This window comes from Bos mutus, chromosome 15, assembly GCF_027580195.1.
Source record: "Bos mutus isolate GX-2022 chromosome 15, NWIPB_WYAK_1.1, whole genome shotgun sequence".
NCBI lineage: Eukaryota > Metazoa > Chordata > Mammalia > Artiodactyla > Bovidae > Bos > Bos mutus.
The window spans coordinates 43,271,395-43,296,326 of NC_091631.1; the positions used below are offsets into that span (position 1 = coordinate 43,271,395).

Sequence of the window (24,932 nt, forward strand, 5' to 3'; positions counted from 1 at the left end):
CAAGCAGATGGCACAGTCAGAGTCTGAAGCAAATGCTGAAGCCCATGCTCCTCCCTAGGACACTCTAGTGTAGCGTATAGTGACCCAGACTGCTCTCATTGGCCTTTTTGTGTGTGTATTCTATTTACCTTTCCAAATTAGTTTTCTGTTTTTAAACACCTGCTTCTGAAACTAACCTTTTGTTCCATGAGGTTATTTATTTTTTTTTAACGTCCTTAAAAATAAAAGGTTCTTTACTCCTCCTCTAAGGTATCTCTTTTCTTCAACTCAAGTGAAGCTTTCTTATTTTCCTGACATGGCACAGCTCCTCAGTTCCCCTTCCAGTCAACAGTGAGCACAAGTTCCTCTTTACATCTTCCACTTCTCTCTCTCAAGCCCTTCCTAAGTGTCTCTCCAGTCCGATTCCAGGTGCCTCAGGCCAGGGCCTCCAGAATAGTCCTCTGGTTTGCCACCCCCTTGGGCTTCTAGGTCTGAGTGTGCTGGAACATATAGGCATCTGCATCCCCACTTAATTCTGACGACTGTGGTTACAAGAGGCCTCTTTTGAATGCAGACAGCCAGTCAGCCAAGTCGAAATTTATACCAGAAATCTATTACCTAATTTTTAAACAAAATGACATGAAATCAGACTTGAAGATATCAAAAACATGTCTAGTTTCTGATTTAAGCAAGAAAAATCCACATTGTTACTGCTTCTACCACAGAATAATTTACTGCAACAGGAGTTCTGGATCTTATGCCAAAAATGAGGTCCTCTAACCAATGTCAAGGCCAATTATCTTGTGGTAGATCCCACAACAAAAGCAGACTATTGTGATTAGAGTCAGAAGCACCACCCAGAGAAGCTGGAAAGCTTCTGGGGATTTCTTAAGGTTAGATTTTTTTTTTTCTCTCTCTCTCTGTGTCTACTTAAATAAACTACCAGAAACTTTGTGTGTGGGCACTGAATATCTTAGATGAGTTTGAGAGACAATGAAAAGGGTGATCAGTTGAGAGCAATCTGTTGCATTTCTTTTGATTTGAGCAGGAGCCACGCTGCAAGGCTGTGTAGTCCTGATAGGCCCCATCTGTCACAACCTCCTCCTTGCCCTAATCTCCTTCCCAGACACACTGCCAGTAGCCATCCTGTGGTTTTTACTGGGAAAGGAAAGCCCAGGTGGCTGAATGCAGGAACACTTACCCCACAGTAAAGAACTGCCTCATCTCCTGTCTCCGAGACCTCATCAGTTGCTTGTATTCCCCAATCCGGAGCTTCTTGCCATCGACAATGCAGGTGCGTTTCGGTCGAGGTTTGTATTTATAGTTCGGGTACTTCTCTAAGTGGATCTTGCTTAGCCGGGCCTGCTCCTCATAATAAGGTTGCTTTTCTTGGTTGGACATGGATTTCCAACGAGACCCTAGACACAAACATAGCCTTTAAGTACCCAAGTGGTCAAGGCAACCTACTCCTGGTAAATACTGGGTCTATCTTCCCACCACTTCACCCACTGGGCTCTGAGTATCTCCTATTACCACATGTCATCCAGTCTCACAACTAGTATTTCAGATGATAGAGCAAAGAATAATTTGGATGTGACACATTTATTACATTATTTTTTTCAATAATTTAAAGCCTGATGCTACAATAAGTATATTGTTTTAAAACATGTCTTTGCTGCTTAAAGATCATCTCCTACACCAAGGTCATTTCCCCACCCATCTGCATAGGGTTAAAAACCTGAATTTCCTAAGTATACTTGGAGTATGACAAAATACTCAGGAATAACTCTCTGCTACTGCTAAGTTGCTTCAGTCGTGTCCGACTCTGTGCGACCCCAGAGAGGGCAGCCCACCAGGCTCCACCATCCCTGGGATTCTCCAGGCAAGAACACTGGAGTGGGTTGCCATTTCCTTCTCCAATGTATGAAAGTGAAAGGTGAAAGTGAAGTCACTCAGTCATGTCCGACTCCTAGCGACCGCATGGACTGCAGCCTACCAGGCTCCTCCATCCATGGGATTTTCCAGGCAAGAGTACTGGAGTGGGGTGCCATTGCCTTCTCTAGGTTCCAGTAATTCAAACAACTCTAACACTCCAAGCACCTTTGGTGAAGCTATCCTTTGATAAGATGTTAGCAAATGTTGATATTCTTCCATATATAAAAACCTAAGGTGCACACTGTCTCCCCTGGCCTGAGGTAATTAAAAAGCCTAAACTCCACTCAAGAAGTTATAACTTTAGAACCGGAAGGTACAGTTGGAATTATATATACCATTTTCAAGTACTCTAAACAATTCATTCAAAGCCATACCAATGAAAGTAAGAAATTTTTAATACGGTTTATACAGGAAGAAGGAAAAGTATTCACTTCTCTAATATTGTTTATAAAGAATTATCTAAACACTTGACAAAGAAGGGATGTGTTTTTTTACATGTATCAAATTGCATTTTTGTGTGTCGCTAGTGAATAAAGCGGTAACAGCTGTGCTGACTGGATGCTAGCTGTTCTTCGGTGGAGATTTTTCATATATAAACAAATGGAAAAGTTGTACAAATATTCTCTGTAGCCAGCAATATCCTGGTCTGTTTTAATAGCACATCCATCCCTGTTTTCCTGATTGTTGTGCAAAAGTTGTGTAGAAAGTCTACACGGACAAGGTTCTCTGTGTTCGGCTGGCTCCCAGCAGCTTAAAGCCCCAGTTAATGGAGGATTTTTGGTGCTCTTAAAAATGCCTGTGCTTAAAAGTTTACACTTTAATGAATACACTTACTATACTCTTAATTTTTTTTCACAGAATGCACATCAATAATATAGATTCCCCACAGCTGCCAACATGGAAACAGAGAGGTTCTGTGCCCATGGGTGAGCTTACTCATACTGCTAATAAAATGGCCAAAAAAGAGAAAATTTCAAAGTTAGATATCAAAATTTAGGGACAGAAAAATAATAATTTTCTTTGGAATATCTATTAATTAGAAAAAATTTAATATATCCATCATGGTTTAAATTCATAAGAATGATCCCCTGATATACATCTCTGAAAGTCTAAAAATAAAACTCCACTTAATTGTAATGATTTTTAGTATCTACCTTGAAATTCAAACATCAAAAAGAAAAAGGGAAAAACTATTTTAACATTTTAACACTATTTGATCTTATGTATGTTCTAAATTTTCATAGGGGTCACTGCCTCAAATGTCTCAGAATCAAGTTAAATTATTTATACAGTGACAAAACATGTGTATTTGTGTATGTCCAGATCACTGATATTTACTCAGGTTAAATATTTATTGCTTTTGAACAAAACATTTAAAAAAAGAAAACCACAGCTTAAGTCTCTAATGTTTTTCAGCTTCTTAAACAGCTCCCTTTGAGATTTTGTCACATCATGACAGCTTAAATAGAACAGTGCCTTCTGTGTTTTTTCTTTTTAAAGAGGAAACATGTTGACTGCAATGCTGCATGTTGAATAAAATACGTTCAATATGTTGAGTACAATAATTCCACACTGTATAATCTGCACGAGGCAAGCTTTACACTAATAGAAAAAGGATTGAGTTTAATCCAGAGAAATAGGAGAATCACTCTGGCAAGTTACCCTGTGGTCTATGTGTTCAACTCACTGCTATGAAATCTGAACTAGTCATATCTTATTAAAGTAAATGTAGTTTTATTTTACAAGTTTTAAAGTTATCATTAGAGGCACTGTTCTACACTCCATAAATTTCACACTATTTTGGGGCTCACCCCTAGTCCTTGGTGAGTTCTTTTAGAAGGACGTATGAACCCAAGAACACTAAAGCAGAAAACTCTGAGTGTTTCCAGGGTTTCATAGCAACTGAAAGATTTTAAAAGACTAAATTAAGAAAAGGAGATAAAGATTGTCTTTATGATTCTTAGTTAGCAGTGACCCCTCAGAGTTGTCCTATTACACATACAATAAATATTTTGTCTCTAAAATAAGTGTTTAGTCAGTCCTGCCCTGGCACCTGGTGGAGGTACTAACTCCTAAACCTAAATGCCGCGGTGCGGGTGAAGAGTGAAGAGACGATGACAGTCTCCTGGGGCAGCTTGCTGAGTGACACCTAATATCTGCACACCACCATCTCCCTTAGGTGTCATATTAGGACCCTTCTTTCCACTCATTAGATAATTAGCATCAGTGTCTGCACTCACCTAAGATTTTGCTAATGTTGGAGTTATGCATGTCAGGAAAGGCCTGAAGGATTTTCCTCCTCTCATCCTTTGCCCAAACCATGAATGCATTCATTGGTCGCTTGATGTGTGGCTCGCTGCTGGCCCGGCCTCGGGCATCCCTGTAGACTCGTGCTTCAGCCACAGTGGCACCTCCTGTTGGCCAACAATAATACTGCTGTAGTTTAGCTGCAGAGCCATTCATTGCTTTACTTCCTGTAATGTCAGGGCAGGAAGAACAAGATAGGTGCAAAGCATTATTATCTGGATAATGTAACACAACTTGCCACCTGGTTCAGTTGCTTTCCCTAGCAACTTTTGAATGAACTTCTTTTTAAATGAACTCTTGGAAGCAGGATACAGTTGCAGATGACAATCCTACAGGCTCTTCTGAGGGAGGTCTCAAAGATACACTGGGCAGAATTACTTTTGCATGTTTTTAAACGCCTAGCACATCTTTACTACAATCAATCCCAGTTGACAATAAAGAATTATTTCGGCTTCCCAGGTGGTGTTAATGATAAAGATCCTGCCTGCCAATGCGGGAGTCATAAGACATGGGTTCAGTCCCTGGATTGGGAAGATTCCCTGGAGGAGGGCACAGCAACCCACTCCAGTATTCTTGCCTGGAGAATCCCACGGACAGAAGAGCCTGGTGGGCTACAGTCCATAGGGTTTCAGAGTCCGACACGACTGAAGTGACTTAGCATGCACACAACCTTTCCTGCTGTGATGTCTCCCTTCAAAAGTAGGCTCTTATCTATGATTTTAGCCTCATGTGCTAAACATCACAGCCATTTCAAACTGCTGCTGCTGCTGCTAAGTCACTTCAGTCGTGTCCAACTCTGTGCGACCCCATAGACAGCAGCCCACCAGGCTCCCCTGTCCCTGGGATTCTCCAGGCAAGAACACTGGAGTGGGTTGCCATTTCCTTCTCCAATGCATGAAAGTGAAAAGTGAAAGTGAAGTCGCTCAGTTGTGTCCGACTCTTCGCGACCCCATGGACTGCAGCCTACCAGGCTCCTCTGTCCATGGGATTTTCCAGGCAAGAGTACTCGAGTGGGTTGCCATTGCCTTCTCCCCATTTCAAACTATCTTACCCAAAAGAATTCTCTTTCACAATACAGTACTTTGGCCAGTGCTCCCCTCACTGGCTGGAAGCTCCTTCTCTTACTTCTTCAAGCTAAATCTCACTCATCCTTTAAGGCCTATTTAAATATGGTGTGTTTCATGAATTAATTAAATAATTCAATTTAAACAATTAACTGAGAAATTACTATGACTTTGGCTTTATGCCAAATGCTAGGTATACAAAAGTGAATAAAACAGCACGTGCTTTTAAAGGAGCTCAGTTTGGGGAGGAGACAGACCCCAAACAGACAGTCATAATGGAATATATGGTAAGTGCTCTAATATTGAAGTAAACAGGACATCAAGAGGGCACCAGCAGAGGGGACAGTCAACTAATGCCTCCTATTAAAGGTGACATCTAATCTGAATCTTGGAAGACAAACAGGAATTAGCATGTGAATAGGGGAGTTTTTACTGCCCAGTAAAGACAGATGGGTAGGGTAATTCAGGCCAAAGGAAGAGCATTTGCAATGATGCCTCCCAGACTGCATTCATTCCTCTTTTTTTTAATGTTTTTTTTCTGTGCCAAAGAAATTCCTTTTTTCTTTCTTTCTTTTTTTTTTTGGTGATCATCTCTAATTATTTCCATTCTATCCCAGCTTTATGAGACCCCTAAAGTTAGTATTTATGTTGTACTCATTTTTGTATCCCCCGGATTTTCCATACAATAGATACTCAATAACTACTTATTGGGCTTCCCTGGAGGCTCAGACAATAAAGAATCACACTCGTTTCACATGCTAGCAAAGTAACGCTCAAAATTCTCCAAACCAGACTTCACCAGTATGAGAACTTCCAGATGTACAAACTGGATTTAGAAAAGGCAGAGGAACCGGAGATCAAGTTGCCAACATCCATTGGATCATAGAAAAAGTAAGAGAATTCCAGAAAAACACCTACTTGTGCTTTACTGAATATGTCAAAGCCTTTGATTGTGTGGATCACAACAAACTGGAAAATTCTTAAAGAGATGGGAATACCAGATCACCTCACCTGCCTCCAGCGAAATCTGTATGTAGGTCAAGAAGCAACAGTTAGAACTGGACATGGAACAACAGACTGGTTCCAAATTGGGAAAGGAGTATGTCAAGGCTTATTTAACTTATATGCAGAGTACATCATGTGAAATGTCAGACTGGATGAAGCACAAACTGGAATCAAGATTGCTGGAGGAAATGTCAATAACCTCAGATATGCAGATGACACCACCCTTATGGCAGAAAGCGAAGAACTAAAGAAACTCTTAATGAAGGTGGAAGAGGAGAGTGAAAAAGCTGGGTTAAAACTCAGCATTCAAAAAACAAAGTTCATGGCATCTGGTCCCATCATTCCATGGCAAATAGATGAAGAAACAATGGAAACAGTGACAGACTTTATTTTCCCGGGCTCCAAAATCACTGCAGATGGTGACTGTAGCCATGAAATTAAATGATGCTTGCTCCTTGGCAAGCTATGAAAAGCTATGAAAAACCTAGCTTGAAAAGCTTGAAAACATAGCTTGAAAAGCTATGAAAAACCTAGACAGAGTATTAAAAAGCAGAGATATTACTTTGCCGAAAAAGGTCCATCTAGTCAAAGTTACGGTTTTTCTAGTAGTCATGTATGATTGTGAGAGTTGGACCATAAAGAAGGCTGAACACTGAAGAATTGATGCTTTTGAGCTGAGGTGTTGGAGAAGACTCTTGAGAGTCCCTTGGACTGCAGGGGGATCAAACCAGTCAATCCTAATGTAAATCAGTCCTGAACATTCATTGGAAAGACTGATGCTGAAGCTAAAACTCCGATACTTTGGCCACCTGATGTGAAGAGCTGACTCATTAGAAAAGACACTGATGCTGGGAGAAATTGAAGGCAGGAGGAGAAGAGGATGACAGAGGACAAGATGGTTGGATGGCATCATGGACTCAATGGACATGAGTTTGAGGAAGCTCCAGAGATGGTGAAGGACAAGAAAGCCTGGCATGCTGCACTTCATGGGGTCGCAAAGAGTTGGAAACGACTGTGCAACCGAACAAAAACAACTACTCCTTATTTGGATTCCTTGGAGACTCATGATAAAGAATCTGCCTGCAATGCAGGAGGCCTGGGTCCAGTCCTGGAGAAGTGAATGGCTACCCACTCCAGTATTCTTGCCTGAATTCCAAGGACAAAATTGTTAAGTTTCAACTCATATACAAAAGTAGTAGACTAAAAGGCAGTCATTTCAAGGGTCCTGATATATTTATCTGCTGCATGAGGATAATTCTTTAACATTCTTATGAAAGTGAAAGTCGCTTGCTGCTGCTGCTGCTGCTAAGTCGCTTCAGTCGTGTCCGACTCTGTGCGACCCCATAGACGATAGCCCACCAGGCTCCCCGATTGCATGACTCTATAGTCCATGGAATTCTCAGGGCAGAATACTGCAGTCGGAGCCTTTCTCTTCTCCAGGGGATCTTCCCAACCCGGGGATTGAACCCAGGTCTCCCGCACTACAGGCCGATTCTTTACCAGCTGAGCCACACACCCCTATGAAACTGTTTCTAAATTCTTGATATTTCATGGTTTCCAAAGACGTCACCATAGTACGTGCTAAGTCGCTTCAGTTGTGTCTGACTCTTTACAACCCTATGGACTGTAGGCCACTAGGCTCCTCTATCCATAGGATTCTCTAGGCAAGAATACTGGAGTAGGTTGCCATGCCCTTCTCTAGGGCTATTCTAGGCCCAGGGATCAAACCCACGTATCCTGTGTCTCCTGCATTGGCAGGTGGGTTCTTCACCACTAGCACCACCCGGGAAGCCTAGCGACCATAATGTCACACTAGATTAAAAGTCCTTTGAGGACATGGTGAGAACTGGCTCTCCTTCACTGCTGTATCTCCAGGTTCCAATAAAGCACATGGCATATAAAGTTTCAGTTACTGAAATACATTCAATTAATGAACGAGTGAATGGATGAATCTACATAGTGCTTGCTTGTTTTCATAACCCCTGCCAGTACGACACACTGATATACATGCTTTACATGTGGCAACCACTAAATATTTCCCTATAGACTGAGAACCTCTACAGTTAAATGTAAAGTTGGACTGATGGCCTTAGCCAGGTATTCTACTGCATAAACAGGAAAGCCTACTCCTAACAGTTTAGAAGCAAAATATACATTAAAACCTACATCCCTACATTTTAGAAAAAGCAAATCCTTTCAGTTCAGTGGAGTGATTACACAGGTAAAATACGATCCAATTCATCTCTGCCCTTCTACTCTATTTCCAGCTACCTGATTAAGTAGAAATTTGTTTGTGTCACAGCTAGTAATAAATTAGAACATTAAAGTACACTATTATTTGGCAAATATGGTCATCATTTATTACAAACAAAAGATAGGATAAAAGGGCCGAACTGGCTAATATTATCAATTCTTTTCTAAACATGAAGAAGGGGAGAGGGGCCCCTTTCTGAAGACCATGCAAAATAACACATTTTATATACAGCCCTTCTTTGAGGCCTACTAGATAGAATGATCCCTTACATGAAAAGTCTCAAATCCCAAGATGCATAACTAATATGCTACCTTTTTGCCACCATACCCACAGTACATTAATTTCATTTAAAATGCACTGACCATACAGGATAAATTGATTTCACTTTATATGGGTTTGACAGCCATGTTTATTGTGCAGTGAAATGTAGTGTAGCTTCCAGCTGACAATATCCATCAACGCAGGGCAATATGCTGACTGCTGGGCCAGATGAAGGCATACATTACTCTGGAAGTGAAACACTCATTCAGATACGACAGTGTCTTCTCCTGAGGATCACCATGGTAATTTATGATGCCCTCAGTGCCATTACTTTACAACTGACATGAATTCAGCAATTTATATACTTGCATGCATACACAGGAGACAGGCTTGTGGAGAATGTCAGATACAAAAACATTTCAATATTATTCTGAGTTAACTACTATGCTACAGGTGATTAACATTCAAGGTCTGCTTTTATTGTCATGGCTTTTCTTTACCTCTATCAACACCAAATAGCCAGGTTCCATTTATTTACTTACTTACAAGATGTATTTCATTGTAAATGGGAAGTTTTAATCTCCTGCAGACTGATCATGGTAGATTTTTAGACTCTGGTTTCAGTAGATCTTCAGCATGTGCATGCCAAGTCACTTCAGTCATGTCTGACTCTTTGCGACCCTATTGGCTGCAGCCCACCAGGCTCCCCTGTCCATGGGGTTCTCCAGGAAAGAATACTGGAGTGGGTCGCCACGCCCTCCTCCAGAGGATCTTCCCGGCCCGGGGATCTAGCTGCATCTCTCACGTCTCCTGCATTGGCAGGTGGGTTTTTTACCACTAGTGCCACCTCTACTATATATCAATTGATTCTCCCAAATATGTTCATAGCTATGCTCAGTCTCTCTCCCTCTCATTCCATATCGCAGTCTTAGTATATCCTTCCTACTCACTTTTACCTAACTAAATTCTACCTTCTCCAAGGAAGAGAGTTCACGTCTCACCCCACCAACTGTCCGACAGTGACCTTGTCTGTCCTCCCATAATACATATTTACATGACACCGATTGACACTGAATTACACAGAAGATCTCTAGTCTCACAAGAAACGCTCCCAGATATTGAGAAATTTAAGCACAGCACATAGTATAGAAATGTGAATTAAGAAAGTGAAAATAGGAAACGTCAGGGTGTATATACATCTCTTTTTTCTTGTCTCCTTTTCTCTCTCCCAAGTGCTTGGAGTCAACTGAAAAATGAATGGGATACTTCAAGTTAAAACTAGAAGTGGTGTATTAATAAACCAAGGTTTGGGAAGAGAGGAGACTTATCTAGAGAGACCAAGGTTTGAAACTACTCTTAAATTGGATCTGATATATGATATATGATCAGAGTCAGAATTTTAAGAAAATATAAAAGGGTCATAACTTCTCTAAGCTGCTTCATGAAACAAACTGGTAAGGGAATTATTGTTGTAGTAATAAAAACACATATGACTGCATACATGCATATAAACTCAGAAATTTAAAAATAGAGACTGTATATTAAGAAAGCGCTTTTAAACAGATAAGGAAAATTCTATATAATACTATATAGTATTATTTTTACAAGGTATGCTGTTAGTCTGAAAATTTGAAGCTTAAAATTGACTCTCTGCTATAATTAACTTTAGAATCTACATATCAAATGTGACTTCATACTGCTCATTTACTTTGAAAAATAACATCAAGTTAAAAAAGGGGTGGGGGAAGCATTTCATTCTAAAATAGCCAATGCTCTGTGTCAGAATCCAGAGTTATCCTAGGGAATAGCTCATAATTCTAAGAGGCAGATTTTTTACTTTTAATAGCAGAGGGATCATTTGTGAGTTCAATGTTCATAATATGTCTTCTCATGAAAAGCAGTTGGAAGATGCCTAGACCTACAGCTATGTACTTGGAGACTACTGCTTTCCAGCTGACCTAAGAGTCTTTAATTATCAGCAACACCATTCCTAAATAACAGGAGGCCAACAGTATCACACCAGGCAACAAGGAAAAGCATTCGTTCCATTTACTCCAGGAATTCCTGTTCTCTCCATTTCCCTGAAGGGGCTCAGACTGGTTAATTCATTCTTGTCTCCCGTATCAGCTTGTATAAAGCCAAACTTTCAGTTAGATGCAAAAAAGATAGTCAATGGGGGAAAAACCAGAAATTGCCAAGGCAAAAACTTCCTTAGGGATCTGTGATTTAAACGATTTAAAAAGAATACAGAAAGTTGAGTTTTTCCAGGTGGGTTGGAAAGAAGGCTAGTTTAACCATCATAGCCTATGGCAATGGTCCTGAACTAATCCTAAAGAGGCCCCCTTCCTGGGTAAATTCCAAGGGTTATGTGAGTGAATGAGTAAGCGTTTGGTGTGGATTTGTGCATATATAAAGTCCTCCCTAAGGAGGAACTCTGGCAAATTCTGTAATGTGCTTAGGAATCATTTATGTATGCATTAATTCAGCAAACACTTCTGACAAGTTTCAGATGTACCCAGCATTGTGACAGAAGATACAAAGATAAATACATGTGCCTTGTTTTAAAGGAATCTGGTCCAGTAAGGGAAACAGATGCAGAAATAGAAAATTACAAAACATTGTAAGTGCTAACATGGGTAATTTCAAAATACTATGAAAGCAGAGAAGAGAGGCTATTAATGTTGTTGGAGTGGACAGAGGTGAATAGTATGTAAGCTGCAGAGAGCAAGTACTGCTTAGGTAGTATCTAAAAGGAAGAGTGAGAATTTACCAGCGGATATAAGTGTGGTGGCTCAGACAATAAAGAATCTGTCTGCAATGTAGGAGACTCAAGTTTGATCTCTGGGTCAGGGAGATCCCCTGGAGAAAAGAATGGCTACCCACTCCAGTATTCTTGCCTGGAGAATTCCATGGATAGAGGAGCCCGGTTAGGCTATAGTCCATGGGGTCACAAAGAGTTGGATACAACTAAGTGACTAACACTTTCACTTTTCATGAGCGTGAAAGCATTCTAGGCTGCAGAATGTGTGAATGTAAAGATAGAGTTATAACAAAGGCATAGAGGGTTTTAAGGAATAGAAAGAATCTGGTTTTGGCTTGAGTTTGTTTGCTGCTGCTAAGTCGCTTCAGTTGTGTCTGACTCTGTGTGACCCCATAGACAGCAGCCCACCAGGCTCCTCTGTTCATGGGATTTTCCAGGCAAGAGTACTGGAGTTTGTTTAAATTAAAAAAAAAAAAATAAGGGAATGTCAAGAGATTAAATTCAGAAAGTAAGTAGGAGCAAGATTGCCAAGTACCTTAACTATAAAGTCAAGAAGTCTTTAAGGTTTTTAAAAAAGCAGGGTAGGGACATGAACAAATACAAGATATCAAAATGGAAGCTAAATTAGAAATTACCACTGAATAGTCTCAGTGATTACTAGTGAATTGGAAATAAAGAATAGAGAAAAGTAAGAGAATAAATACCTTCTCAAAGGCCCATTAAAATTTACATTTTGTCAGACAGAATGAATGTAAGTAAAATATTAGCACAAAAGATTCTCTTCTGGGATCCAGTTCTGGTAACGGCAGAATAACTTATATCAGACTAACTTTTAGTCAGATAATAATTATAAATTCTGGAGGAAAAAAAACATAGAAAAACAACTAATTGAAGGTACTTGAGCTCTACCAAAATTAAGAAGAAACTGGAGAGGATTAACTCTTAGAAAGAAAGAAATATCACTGAGTAAAACCCTGCTTTTATAGCTTTTCCATGAAGACATCCCCCAGTCTACTTAGCATGGAGTGGCTGGAATGCAACGGAAGATCTGTCTTAATTGGCCTAATGTATCAGGAAAGATAATCTGAGGCTTCTGAGTGGCTATCACCTGAACTTCACAGGTATAGGGATGATTTCAGTGATTCCAGTGGAAATCAGGTCTGTATATCTGAAAAATCTGAGAAGAAATTTCAGCTGATGCCCACTGCAAGTTAAACAGAATTTGGATTTGAATCCTACCAAGTAAGAAAGTATCCATGAAAAACTCAGACTTTCCACTGAAACCCCAGAGGGATCACTCTTTGAATAAAGACTACATCTCAAGACTAAGGATTCACTCTAGGACTAAAGACAAAACTGAAACAGTCACCACCTAACATGCAAAACTAAGCCTCTACAATTTCAATGAGATCAATAACTGCCTCTTAGAACAAAAAATAACATTCTTAACAGAGAAAGATAATAGAAGCCAGAGTCTCTATAATTTGTAATCCACAATGTATAATAATAATAATAAAAAAAAACCTAGATGTGCAAACAATCAGGAAAATGTGACCCAGAGACCTTTCCACCCTCCAAAAAAAAAAAAAAATCAATAGGAACTGTGATGGCTCAAATAGTGTAATTAGCAAATGAGGACTTTAAAGTAGTCATTAAAACATATGTTCAAGTATATAAATAAAAATAATATCATAATTAATGCATAAATGGGGTACTTAGCAGAGAAATGAAACTACACAAAGAAACATGGAAATTCTAGAACTGACAGACATATTTGAGATGAAAATACACTGAATGGACTTCATAGCATTTTCAAGTGCAGAATAAAGGGTCAGTGATCTTGAAAATACATCAAAAGAAATTAGCTAGTCTCAAAACAGAAAGAGAAAAAGCTAAAAGAGTAAGCAGAGACTTTGCAGTATGTAAAACAATATATTGTCCTAAAATATGTGTAACTGGAATTCTAGAAAGAAAGGAGAGAGGATTGTGACAGAAAAATATTTGAAGAAACATGGCCTGAAACTTACCTGAATCTGGTTTAAAAAAAACAGCTTATAGGTTCGAGGCATTCAGACAATCACAGGCAGGATACAAAGAAAATCATACCTAAACATTAGTCAAACTGCTGAAAACCAAAGACAAAGGAAAATGCTACAGAAAAAGGACACATAATACATAAAATGAGAGAGTAATACAACTTATGGCTGATTATTAGAAATAATAAAGACTAGAAGACCACAGAATATCTTTAGGCTGCTAAAAAAAAAATCAGTGGTCTTATCTAATGATCATATGCTTAAAAATGAATATGAAACACATTTTCAGATAAACAAAAGCTGAGAGAAGGCGTTACCTGCAGATCCATACCAAAAGAGACATTCAAGGAAATTATTCAAGATGAAGAAAAATAACATCTGATGGAAATTTAGACACATAGAAAGAATAGAAAAGAATTGAAAATGAGAAATATGTGACTAAATTAAAAACTTTTGTCTTTTCTGGATTTCATAATAAAAACAGCTGATTGTTTAATATTTTTAAAAGACAAGTGACTAATACAAAATACAACATTGTATTCTGGGATTTATAATATAAGAAGAGGTAAAATTGTGAGAAAAATAGCACATTGGCACAAAAGACCAAGTTAGTAAAAGTTAAATGTTGCTTTATTTTATGAGAAGTGGTATAATTTTAACTATAGGGATATTCAAATTAAGGATGAATAGTGAATCTAGAAAAAAAAATTTAAAAATACAATGGAGTATAGCTAAAACACCAGTAGAGTAATTCAAATGGAAGACTAAAAAAGGATTCAAAAGGAACAGTACAAAGATCAGTGGTTGCAAAGGGTGGGGGAAGGAAGGATGAGTAAGTGAACACAGGAATTTTAGGGCAATGAAAATATTCTGTATTCCATAATGATGGATACATGTTATACGTTTGTCCAAACCCAAGCAACGTATAACATCACAAATGAACCCTAATACAGACTATGGATTTGGGGTGGTTAGGACGTGTCAACATAGGTTCATCGATTGTAACGAATGTACCATTCAGGTGGGATGCTGGTAACAGGAGAGGCTATGCATGTGTGAAGACAGGAGTTGTGTGTGAAATCTTTATCTTTCCCTCAGTTTTATTGTGAACCGCAAATTCCTCTAAAAAAAAATTATCTCTTTTTAATAATAGCTTAGAAAAAGGATTCAATTAAGCAAAAGGAAGAAAAGTAGTAACAGAAAGCCGAAAACTGAGGGAACAAAGAGAAAAATACAAAATTGTAAAACTTTATCCCATCAAAATCAATAATTATATTACATATAAATAAATTAAATAATCCAGTTAAAATTGGAGATTTTCAGGATAGATACAGAGTAGATATCAATGGAATAGGAAACAATTTACAATGCAAACATTGGTAATTTGAAAAGATCAATAAAATTGATAAACCCTTATGAGATTGATCTACAAAAAGGGGAGACAAAAATACCAATATTTGGATTGAAAGAGGGTATATCACTGTAGATACAACTCACATTAAAAAGGATAGAAAGCAAATATTGTGACTAACTTAATTCCAATAAATCTGACAACTTATATGAAATGAACAAATTCCTTGGAGGACACCAACTGCTAAAATTCAATTATGAATATATAGAAAGTCTGAATACTCTTATAGCTAATATAGAAAACCAATTTATAGTCAACAACCTTCCCACAAAGGAAACTCCAATCTCAGGTGGGTTCATTGGTAAATTCTTCCAAACATTTAAGGAAAAACGAATAGCAGTCTTACACAAATAAAGTAGAGAAAGAAAAAACTTCCCAAATTCATTTTATGAAGTAACATCACACCCTGACAGAGATTTGAGCATAAGTGCAAAATTCTTAATAAAATATTTGCAAATTAAATACAATAATATGTAAAATGGATAATAAAACAAGATCAAGTAGAATTTATTTCAGGATAAATTAAAATGTAATATTAATTTAATATTTGAAATCAGGCAATGTAATTCTCTACATTAACAAAACAAAGGGGGAAAAACATGATCATCACAACAGATTCAAAAAGTGGTTTAGACAAAATGTAATACCAATTCATGACAAAAACTCTCAGGAAACTAATAATAGAAGGGAATTTCTTCAGTCAGATAAAGTACTTTTAAGAAAAATCTGTACGACATAATAATTAATAGTGAACTACTGAATGCTTTCCTCCAAGATGAAGAACAACGCAAGGGATGCCCACTCTTACCACTGTTAATCAACATTCTACTGGAGGTAAAGAAATAAAAAGCATACAAAATGGAAAATAATAAGTCATGTTGAGTGTATTCATGGATAATTTTTTACGTTAAAAAATCCTAAGAAATTTGCAAAATAATTTCTATAAAGTGAATGTATGGGCTTCCTGGTGGTCCAGTGGTTAAGAATCTGCCTGCCAGTGCAGGAGACATGGGTTTGATCCAGGAGGATCTCATGTCATGGGGCAACTAAGCCCGTGTGAGCCACAACTACTGAACCTGTGCTCTACAGCCTACTGAGCCCCATGCTGCAACTGCTGAAGCCTGTGTGCCTAGAGCCCAAGCCTGGAAAAGAGAAGTCACCACGATGAGAAGCCTGCACACCACATCTAAAGAGTAGCCCCTGCTCTCTGCAACTAGAGAAATCCTGTGCATAGCAATGAAGCCCTAGCACAGCCAAAAATAATAAATAAATAATTTTTTTAATAAAAAGTGAATTTACTATTACTGCAACATAAAAAACTATAAAATCAACTGTACTTCTAATAGTAGAGCAATTTAAAAAATAATTTTAAAATTTACTTTCATAATAGCATTGGAAAATAAAATTCTTAGTAATAAATTAAGCCAAAAAAGTATGCAAGACCTCTGCACTAAAAAACAATATTTATGAGTTCAGTAAGTAAACCTAAATAAATGGAGGAATATACCATGTTCATGGATCTGAAGACCTAACATTTGAAAATGTCAATTCCTTCCCAAATTTATCTATAGATTCAACCCAATCCTATTAAAATTGCAAACGACTTTTTAAGAAATTGACAACTTGATTTTAAAACTATATGAAAACATCCAAAACAAACATGAAGAAGGTTGGAGGATTCAAACCACTTAATTTCAAGGCTTACAGTAAAAAATACTTTGTAACACTGTAAAGGCTAGAGTAATAAAGACAGTATGGGATTGTTATAAGAATAGACGAACCAGTGGAACAGAATAAAGAGTCCAGAATTAAAAACACACATATATGGTCAAATTTCAATAAAGACTTAGGCTATTAAAGTGGGAACTAATAATTTTTTTCAACCAACAGTACTTGAACAAGTAGACAAATATGTAGAAAAAAGTAAAACTGACCTCTTACCACACATTGTTAAAGTGGGCTTCCCTGGCATTGGAAAAAAGTGAAATTGACCTCATATCACACGCTACACTCAACAATTAATTGAGATGAATCAATTTATAATTAAAGCAAAAACTATAACACTCCTCAAGGAGTATCTTGGAGAACAGTTTAGTGATTTTGTAGTAAGCAAAGATTCTTGGATATGGCAGATAAAACTCTAATATATAAGGAAAATAATAAATTGACCTTTATCAAAATTGAGGCTCAGCTTATCAAAAGTGATTGTTAAGGCTCAGACTGGGAAAAAATATTCACAATACACATTTGACAAGAACTTGTATCAAGAATATATAAAGAACTTCCACCAAGAACAAAAATGTAGACAATATAGTTTAAAAATAAGCAAAAGATTCATTAAAAAAAAAATTTACAAAAGACACAGTCATGGCCAATGAGACATGAAAAGGTATTCCATATCATTAGTCATCAGGAAAGTCAAATTAAACCCACATATCATCTTGCACCCACTAGGATGGCTTACAAAACTAATTGTTGGCAAGGATATGGAGCAACTGGAACTCAGATATCAATATATTGGTAGTGGATGTGAAAAATGGCATAACCATTTTGGAAAACAGTTTAGCATTTTCTTATAAAGTAAAATATAGACTTGCTGATGACATGCAGTTCCATTTCTAAACACTTACCCCAAGCAAATGAAAACTTTTTAGACTATCACAGCACTTCTATTCAGAATAACCAAAGACTAAAAATAACTGGAAAATGGGCAAACTGTGGTATATCCAAACAATGAGATACTATCTGAAATAAAATTAATTCAATGCTTAGTTTTAAAAGGTAAAAACAAAAGTACCAAAATAAAAGAAAACCAGACAAACAAATGAAAGTGATATTTTTTTGAAAGATTTTTTTCTCTATAAACCTGAGTTGCGGCATATTCAGGCCATTGTGAACTCAAAAAAAAAACGGTCTCATTATCAAAAAGGGCAAAAACATATAACTGCTTACTAATTTAAAAAGGCAAATGCAATATATACCATTGGGTCCTTGACAATCACACTATTTTAGATTCCTTCAGTCAATCAACAGAATAGTTAATTTCCTCTTGTCAGATTTTATAAAGAGTTATGTGACACATTTGGGTTAATAGAGAAAACGATCATGAGTGAATCACAAACAAAAATGTAGAAGATGAAGGAATATTAGAAGTGGACATGAAAAATTAGGAAAGAGGGAAGGTAGTCTTATTACATAGGTTGGATCTGTTTTCACCAAGTTTATCTCACCAAATGTATCTTAATATTGTAGAAGTCTAGTGCACTATGTTGGAGGAATGGCTGACAGTTGTCTATGATTTTGGAAGTTCTGCTAACTGCACTCCCACTTGCTGCCAGAATGTGAACCCACTTTCATTATAAGAAGGCTACTTGATATTCAAATTTGGTTTCTTCTTGAAAAATAAGAGAGATAGATGATTTGGTTATCCTAGTGGTTTACTTGACAGGAATATACATTCCATGGCTGAGCAAGAACCTTAATCATTAGAGAACTGATGTGTTTCATCTTCAGAGAAGGAGGGATGCCAGTGCTGGAAGAGTATGGTTTGCACTCTATGTCTTTTATAGAGGATTATCCAGATAGGTTAGAAAGAACGATTGACTGATGGGTATCGTAACTTAAAGAAGGCAAATGCAAAATATGAATGCATTGTTCTTCTAAGTTAAAGGTTGGTTAAAAAAAAAAGGAACCAGTGGTATAGGAATGAAAGATGAATTATCTGAGTACTTTGATTAAAGTACTAACTCTTCATTTGACCATTAATCTTCATTAATGCACAGGGATGTTATAGGTAAATTTTCATTTTCCTGTTTTAATTTTAAGATTCATTTATCCCTACTTACCCTAAATACTATTCTTATGTTAAGTATTGAATTTATCCACACCAAGAAATTCACTGAATAAATTAGACAGGTAGATGACAGATAGATAGAGGTAGAGATATAAACGTATGTAGTGTTGTATACATTAAGAAAAAATTCCATTGAACAATTTGGAAACAGATGTTTTACTACTTAGTGTGGCAAAGTAACACATTTAAAGAACAGTTTACTTTTTTCACTAGTCTATACCAGAGATCAGTTTCCAGAATAGAAACTGTATTAAGTGTATTAAGGAATTTTGCCTACAATAACATTTACAAAGTGCTTTCAGTGAATACATTATCTTCATCCTCTTTACAATCCTCTGAAATGGGTAAGAGGGTAAATATATTTGTCTCACTTTACCTTGATCAAGGTGAAAGAGAGTGAAAAAGTTGACTTAAAATCCAACATTCAAAAAACTAAGATCATGGTACCTGGTCCCATCACTTTGTGGCAAATAGATGGGGGGAAATGGAAACAGTGACAGACTTTATTTTCTTGGGCTCCAAAATCACTGCAGCCACAAAATTAAAAGATGCTTGCTCCTTGGAAGAAAAGCTATGAAAAACCTAGACAGTATATTAAAAAGAAGAGACATCACTTTGCTGACAAAAGTCCATATAGTCAAAGCTATGGTTTTTCCAGTAGTCATGTACGAATGTGAGAGTTGGACCATAAAGAAGGCTGAGTGCTGAAGAATTGGTGTTTTCAAACTGTGGTAACTGGAGAAGACTCTTGAGAATCCCTTGGACAGCAAGGAGATCAATCCAGTCAATCCTAAAGGAAATCAACCCTGAATATTCACTGGAAGGACTGATGCTGAAGCTGAAGCTCCAGTAGTTTGGCCACCTGATACAAAGGGCCAATTCAAAGACCCCGATGCTAGGGAAGATTGAGAGCATGAGGAGAAGGGGTGACAGAGGATAAGATGGCTGGATGGCATCAGCGACTCAAAAGACACTAGTTTGAGCAAACTCCAGGAGATAATGAAGGACAGGGAAGCCTGGCATGCTGTGGTCCATGGGGCTGCAAAGAGTTGGGTACAACTGGGCAACTGAACAACAACTGGTGAAGAAACCAAAACCCAGAGACGTAGGTTACCCTCCTCTGTAATAACCTGTTGCTAGTATACTGCCATGGAGCAGGAAATGGCAACCCACTCCAGCGTTCTTGCCTGGAGAATCCCAGGGACGGGGGAGCCTGCTGGGCTGCCGTCTGTGGGGTCGCACAGAGTCGCACACGACTGAAGTGACTTAGCAGCAGCAGCAGCAGTATACTGCTAACAAAGAACAGAGCCAGATCCAGTGCATTTACCCTACATCAAAGCTACCCCAGGAACTATTCAGTGATATGAAATAACTCTGAATCTCAAAACCCAGCATTTCTTGGCTGGAACATTACTTTCCCCTGTAAGGATACCATTTCTCTGCACTGTTAAGCACATTAAAGGAGCCTATTACCAGTTATGAAGTTCAAGCCACTGTCTAATTGGCTTCGGAAATACTGCCCCACCAAAGATGCAAGAGCATGCAAAGAAAGCACTAAGGACTGAAATTATAGTAGAGATTAAAATTATGCTAAATTAGTGCACTTCTCGGTTGTAGCATTATGAGCAAGCGTTATTGTGGATAACGCTTCTATTCTCTTTTAAAAATCAACAAGAAGAACCAAAAGGGAATTCCCTAAGGTCAGCTCTGAGGAAACATAAACCTCTAATTCAATAACTCTGCTACTGCTCTGAAAAAAAGGCTTTATTATTGCAACATCCATATGGAGCCAATTGGACATTAATGACTAATCAATCCCTCCCCTTTCTATTCTACTTAAAGTGTCACAAACCATGTTTAGATTAGCCCATTTCCTGCTTAGGGTTGCTCAAGATGTCTTTTGTTCTTTCAGGACCAGCCTGATGGAGGCAGCTTAAACAAACACCACGACCAGAGTGGCGCAGGAGTTATAAAGTGCCATATGTGAACGAACAAAGGGGCTATACTAAAGCCTTTTGTGGTATTTGTTAATGTTTTTCATCTGAGCTTAAAAAGGCTTAATGACTTTGTGGTGAGCTGATGCATGTGGCTCGTGGCTTTGCAAAATGAAGGAAATTCTAACCAGTGATGTACCAGTCTGTGTTTTCAAGAGTCTCCTGCTTTCAGTTTTGGTGCCCATGTTTACTTTTTCCTTTTAATTCTCAAGTTATATTTGCTTTACACAGACAGCTCAACGGAGCCCTTTATCTTATTTCAACTACAGGATCCAAGGGCAACTGAGATAACTTATGTGATTCTTTATTTTAAAGACCTGAAGGTAACAGAGAACCTTCAAATATTCTACTTATTATCTATTTGTTATTTGTATGCACAGAAGGAAGGCTTACAAGCTATTGAGCCCAGGCAAAAGGGCGTTCTTTAAGTCTGAACCAGAGACCACTGTGCAGGAAGTAAGACAATAAAAGGTTCTGGCTTCCTAAGTTTTCAGGAGAACCAGGCTCAGATTAAAGCAGATTCCCTTGGAGAACAGAGTCTGGTAAAAGGCTTTACTTAATAATTCATATTGCTCAGCAGTTTCTGGCTTCATCCAACTCAATATATTACCGTAGACTCTACATGAAATTAAGAAGCACAAACCAAGAGGAACCAAATCTTAGAGTCAGTTAACAAAGACTATTAAACCCATCCGCTTATTTCCATCCTTATCACTTCATCGATTGCCTTGCCCTCACTGTTTCTGGTGGACTATTTGAAATACTAGTCTTCTAGCTGATATTTTTATTTCCAGTTTTGAGTTACCAGGCCCCACTTAAATATCTCTTCCTAATTTCAGTCAGGGTGATCGATCACAAGTGCAGTTCTGACCAGGGCATGCCTAATGTTAAAGTTTTCAATGGCTCCCTAATGCCCAAAAGATGAAGTCCAAACTCCTTGGTATGGTACACAAAGCTCTCCATGACCTGGCTCATGTCATGCCATGTCACTATGGCTCCAGTTCCATCTCTGGCTACTTGAATATATTTTTGCTTTATAATACCAAACCACTTCTAGTTCTCTATATACCATCTTGTTTTATACTAGGAACCCATGCTTTCCCTTTTCCTGGAATTTCCTGTCTGTTTTGCAATCAACTTATTCTTTGACTCATGTCAGGGATCATCTTTTCCAGATAGTCTTATCTGGTTTGTTATGTTGGGCTAAGTATTTTAGGCTCCCACAGTACCTTGTGCCTATCTTACATTTATTATATTTTATCCAAATTGTCAGTTGCATGGGCCCACCGTCTTCACCAGACTGTGCACCTCAAAAGGGCAGGAACTGCACTGTGTCTTGCTCATAACTGCTTCCTCAGGGTCTGGGACAAGAGCTGGTGTAAGGTAAGTACTCAATTGTCATAACAGAGAACATCAGACATCTTCAACAGTGACAATTTTGGAGTGAGATTCAGATGTTTACACATTGCATTTGAACCCAAGAATCTCTGAAATCAGACTTTATATAAACCCCATTTATTTCTTATATTCTCTAAGTACTTTGCCTTACTTGAACCTTCTGTAAAATAAAAAATGGGTTTAATGGGAAAATGAACCCACAGTTGTTTGGGACTCAGAGATCATTGGTTCTAATCTTCTTTTATTGACTATCCACAGTGTGCAATTCTGAAATCCCAGCCTCCCACTTTCAGGGAAATCCTGAAAGGATGATAAGGCAAACCTGAGCTTTTTTGAAATAATAAATCTGAAAGGTATTCTAATGCTTTGGCGTTTGTGTAAACACAAGTGAAGCATACATTCAAACAGGTACATGACAGGACCTTCCCTAGACAGAGTCAATATGAAATGGATAAAACATGTTTATAGAATTAGAAATTTTTAACATGAGATGGATATTAAAGATCATCTAATCCACATCTGAGGTTAGAGAAGTTAAACTGCCCAAATCTCACAGTTAGTAAATGGCAAAATAACAGTGAACTGAAATGTAACTACTCCCAAAGGTTCACACTTGGCATCAAAATAAATTTCTAAAATGGTCAGCTGAATTGTTTCAATAGCATCTAGACTTAGCTTAAAAATTCAACAAAATTAATTTGATTGGTGTCTCCTTTTCATTTGTTCCAGGAAATCTGCCTTTTACTAGAATGAGAGATGCAGATCATAGGTACAGTAGAAACCAATTTATTTTAAGGTTGGGGATATGGAAATAGTATTAGAAGGAGATGGCTCAAGGACTTTGGGTAGCCAACTCAATTTTGTAGCCTATCAAAAATTCTTTGTCCTGAGATCTGGTGAAAGTATCTGAAATGTACTTAATGTCTGTGTGGTTTGAAAGACTAAAAAAAAAAATATTTTCACAAGTTTCTATTTCTCATTATATTTTTCTGATTTTTAATGAAAACCAACAGGAAAAAAAACTACTTCAACAAAGGCAACCGACTCAATCAGCTCATCTCAGAGAAAAACGGGAGTCAGTATAGCTCAGATACTACATAGCTAGACAGATCTGGGTTTGAATTTTAATTTGATCCTCCTAAATAAGTAACCTTGGGTAAATTATTTCCCACCTCTGAACAACAGTTTCATCTCCTTATAAAAGAGAGCTAATAACTTCTACTTTTCTGGGTCTTTGTGAGCATTAAGTAGGAATGTACATTTCTTGGCAGTGACTGGAACCCAGTACCTACTTATTAAACAGTAAATGCCCTTAGAAACAGCAGTAGTAATAATGGCAAGAGAAGTAGTAGAATGTCTATTCTAGCACCAAGAACACAGCAGGTGCTTAACTCATACTTGTTCCCTTCCTAGTCCTGCCTCATACCTGGGTGATATTTCCTATACTGCACAGCTCTGTCCTTCAGGGTAGTTGCAAAATGAAGCCTTTGCTGGAGAGTGCAATTTACTACTTAGTGGAGCCTCTTTTCTGCCCCAGAGCTAAAAATATATTTCAAGAGTGTCCTGTGATATAGATCTAAAATACATCCAATATGCATAAGACACAATCAAAAAGAAACTCTCACATCTCCCCAGTTCCCACTTGTGGGACCTGTAGCCAAACTATGCTGCTCAGTTCAAGCCAGGAAAAAAAAAGGAAAAGGGAGACAGACTCGCTGGAATAACAAAGGATTAAGACTGCTGCCTATGTAATAAGTAAAGGGCAGTGGAGCTTCAGGGACAGTGGACAATCATTTTCCCTTTCTCCTCTATTAGCTGTTCTGTGATTCTGCAGCGTGGAGTAGCTGCTGTTACCCTTTTTCACCTTGTCCTCATGCAGGATCAACCTGCTGAGTGAAACGGGAGCTTATATTGAAGAAGTATGAAGTGATTTCTCTACCATGAAAGTAAATATACATATACCAGTAAATTGTAATTTTTACTTTTAGTAAAAATTTTAAATAGTTGAATATATTGCTTATGAAATTCTTCTTTCCAGGGCTGAGACTTGGGATATTAAGTTTTAGTTCAGAATTACTTTTTACAGCCTATTCTTAAATGTAACAATCTACAGTACAGCACAAATATTGATGAGTTCTTACACAATCTCTTCCCTCTGGTACCATGACCTAATTTGGGACATCATGTCTTAGGGTAAGTATCCACTGAACAAAAACAACTGAAAAAAAATCACTCTCCTCTAGTGAGAGGAAAAAGTATAAGACTGATTTGTAAAGCACTGTACAGTCACAGCAGACAAAGTGAAATCATATGTAAATGAGTATTATACCCAGGAGGAAAACAGGTATTTTTAATATGACTTGAATAAAAACCCTCCTAACACCTACTCAGCTCTCTCATGATGTAATAGGAAAAGATAACCATTGAATATTCCCTCTGAAATGACGAGAACAGAGGAATAAAGATAAAGAGACTAACAGATCACCAAATCAACCTAACTTCTGCTTTTCCATTATTTTCAACCTCTATACATAATCGAAGTCAATCTTGAACAACTAAAGGTTAATGCCTGTTTAGTTGGTCGCAAAGCCCAAATTCCTCAGCCTTAGCTCTATTGAACTCAAGGCTATAGTTCTATGGAACCCAGCTATTTTTATAACATATTCAATTCAAC

At 37.8% G+C, this 24,932-nt stretch overlaps 1 protein-coding gene across 32 annotated transcripts in view; it reads right to left on the reverse strand.

Annotated features, from left to right (window-relative positions):
* Positions 1–24,932, reverse strand: part of SOX6 (SRY-box transcription factor 6) — a 719,303-nt gene that overhangs the window by 15,388 nt on the left and 678,983 nt on the right. For 29 of the 32 annotated variants that reach the window (XM_070384013.1, XM_070383997.1, XM_070384007.1 and 26 more), the window contains 2 exons: positions 4,155–4,388; positions 1,181–1,397 (listed from right to left, as the gene is read on the reverse strand). In XM_070384013.1, the coding sequence (XP_070240114.1) occupies positions 1,181–1,397; positions 4,155–4,388 (451 nt within the window). The remainder of the gene's footprint in view (positions 1–1,180; positions 1,398–4,154; positions 4,389–24,932) is intronic. The other 3 variants (XM_070384020.1, XM_070384021.1, XM_070384029.1) reach the window with 1 other exon arrangement.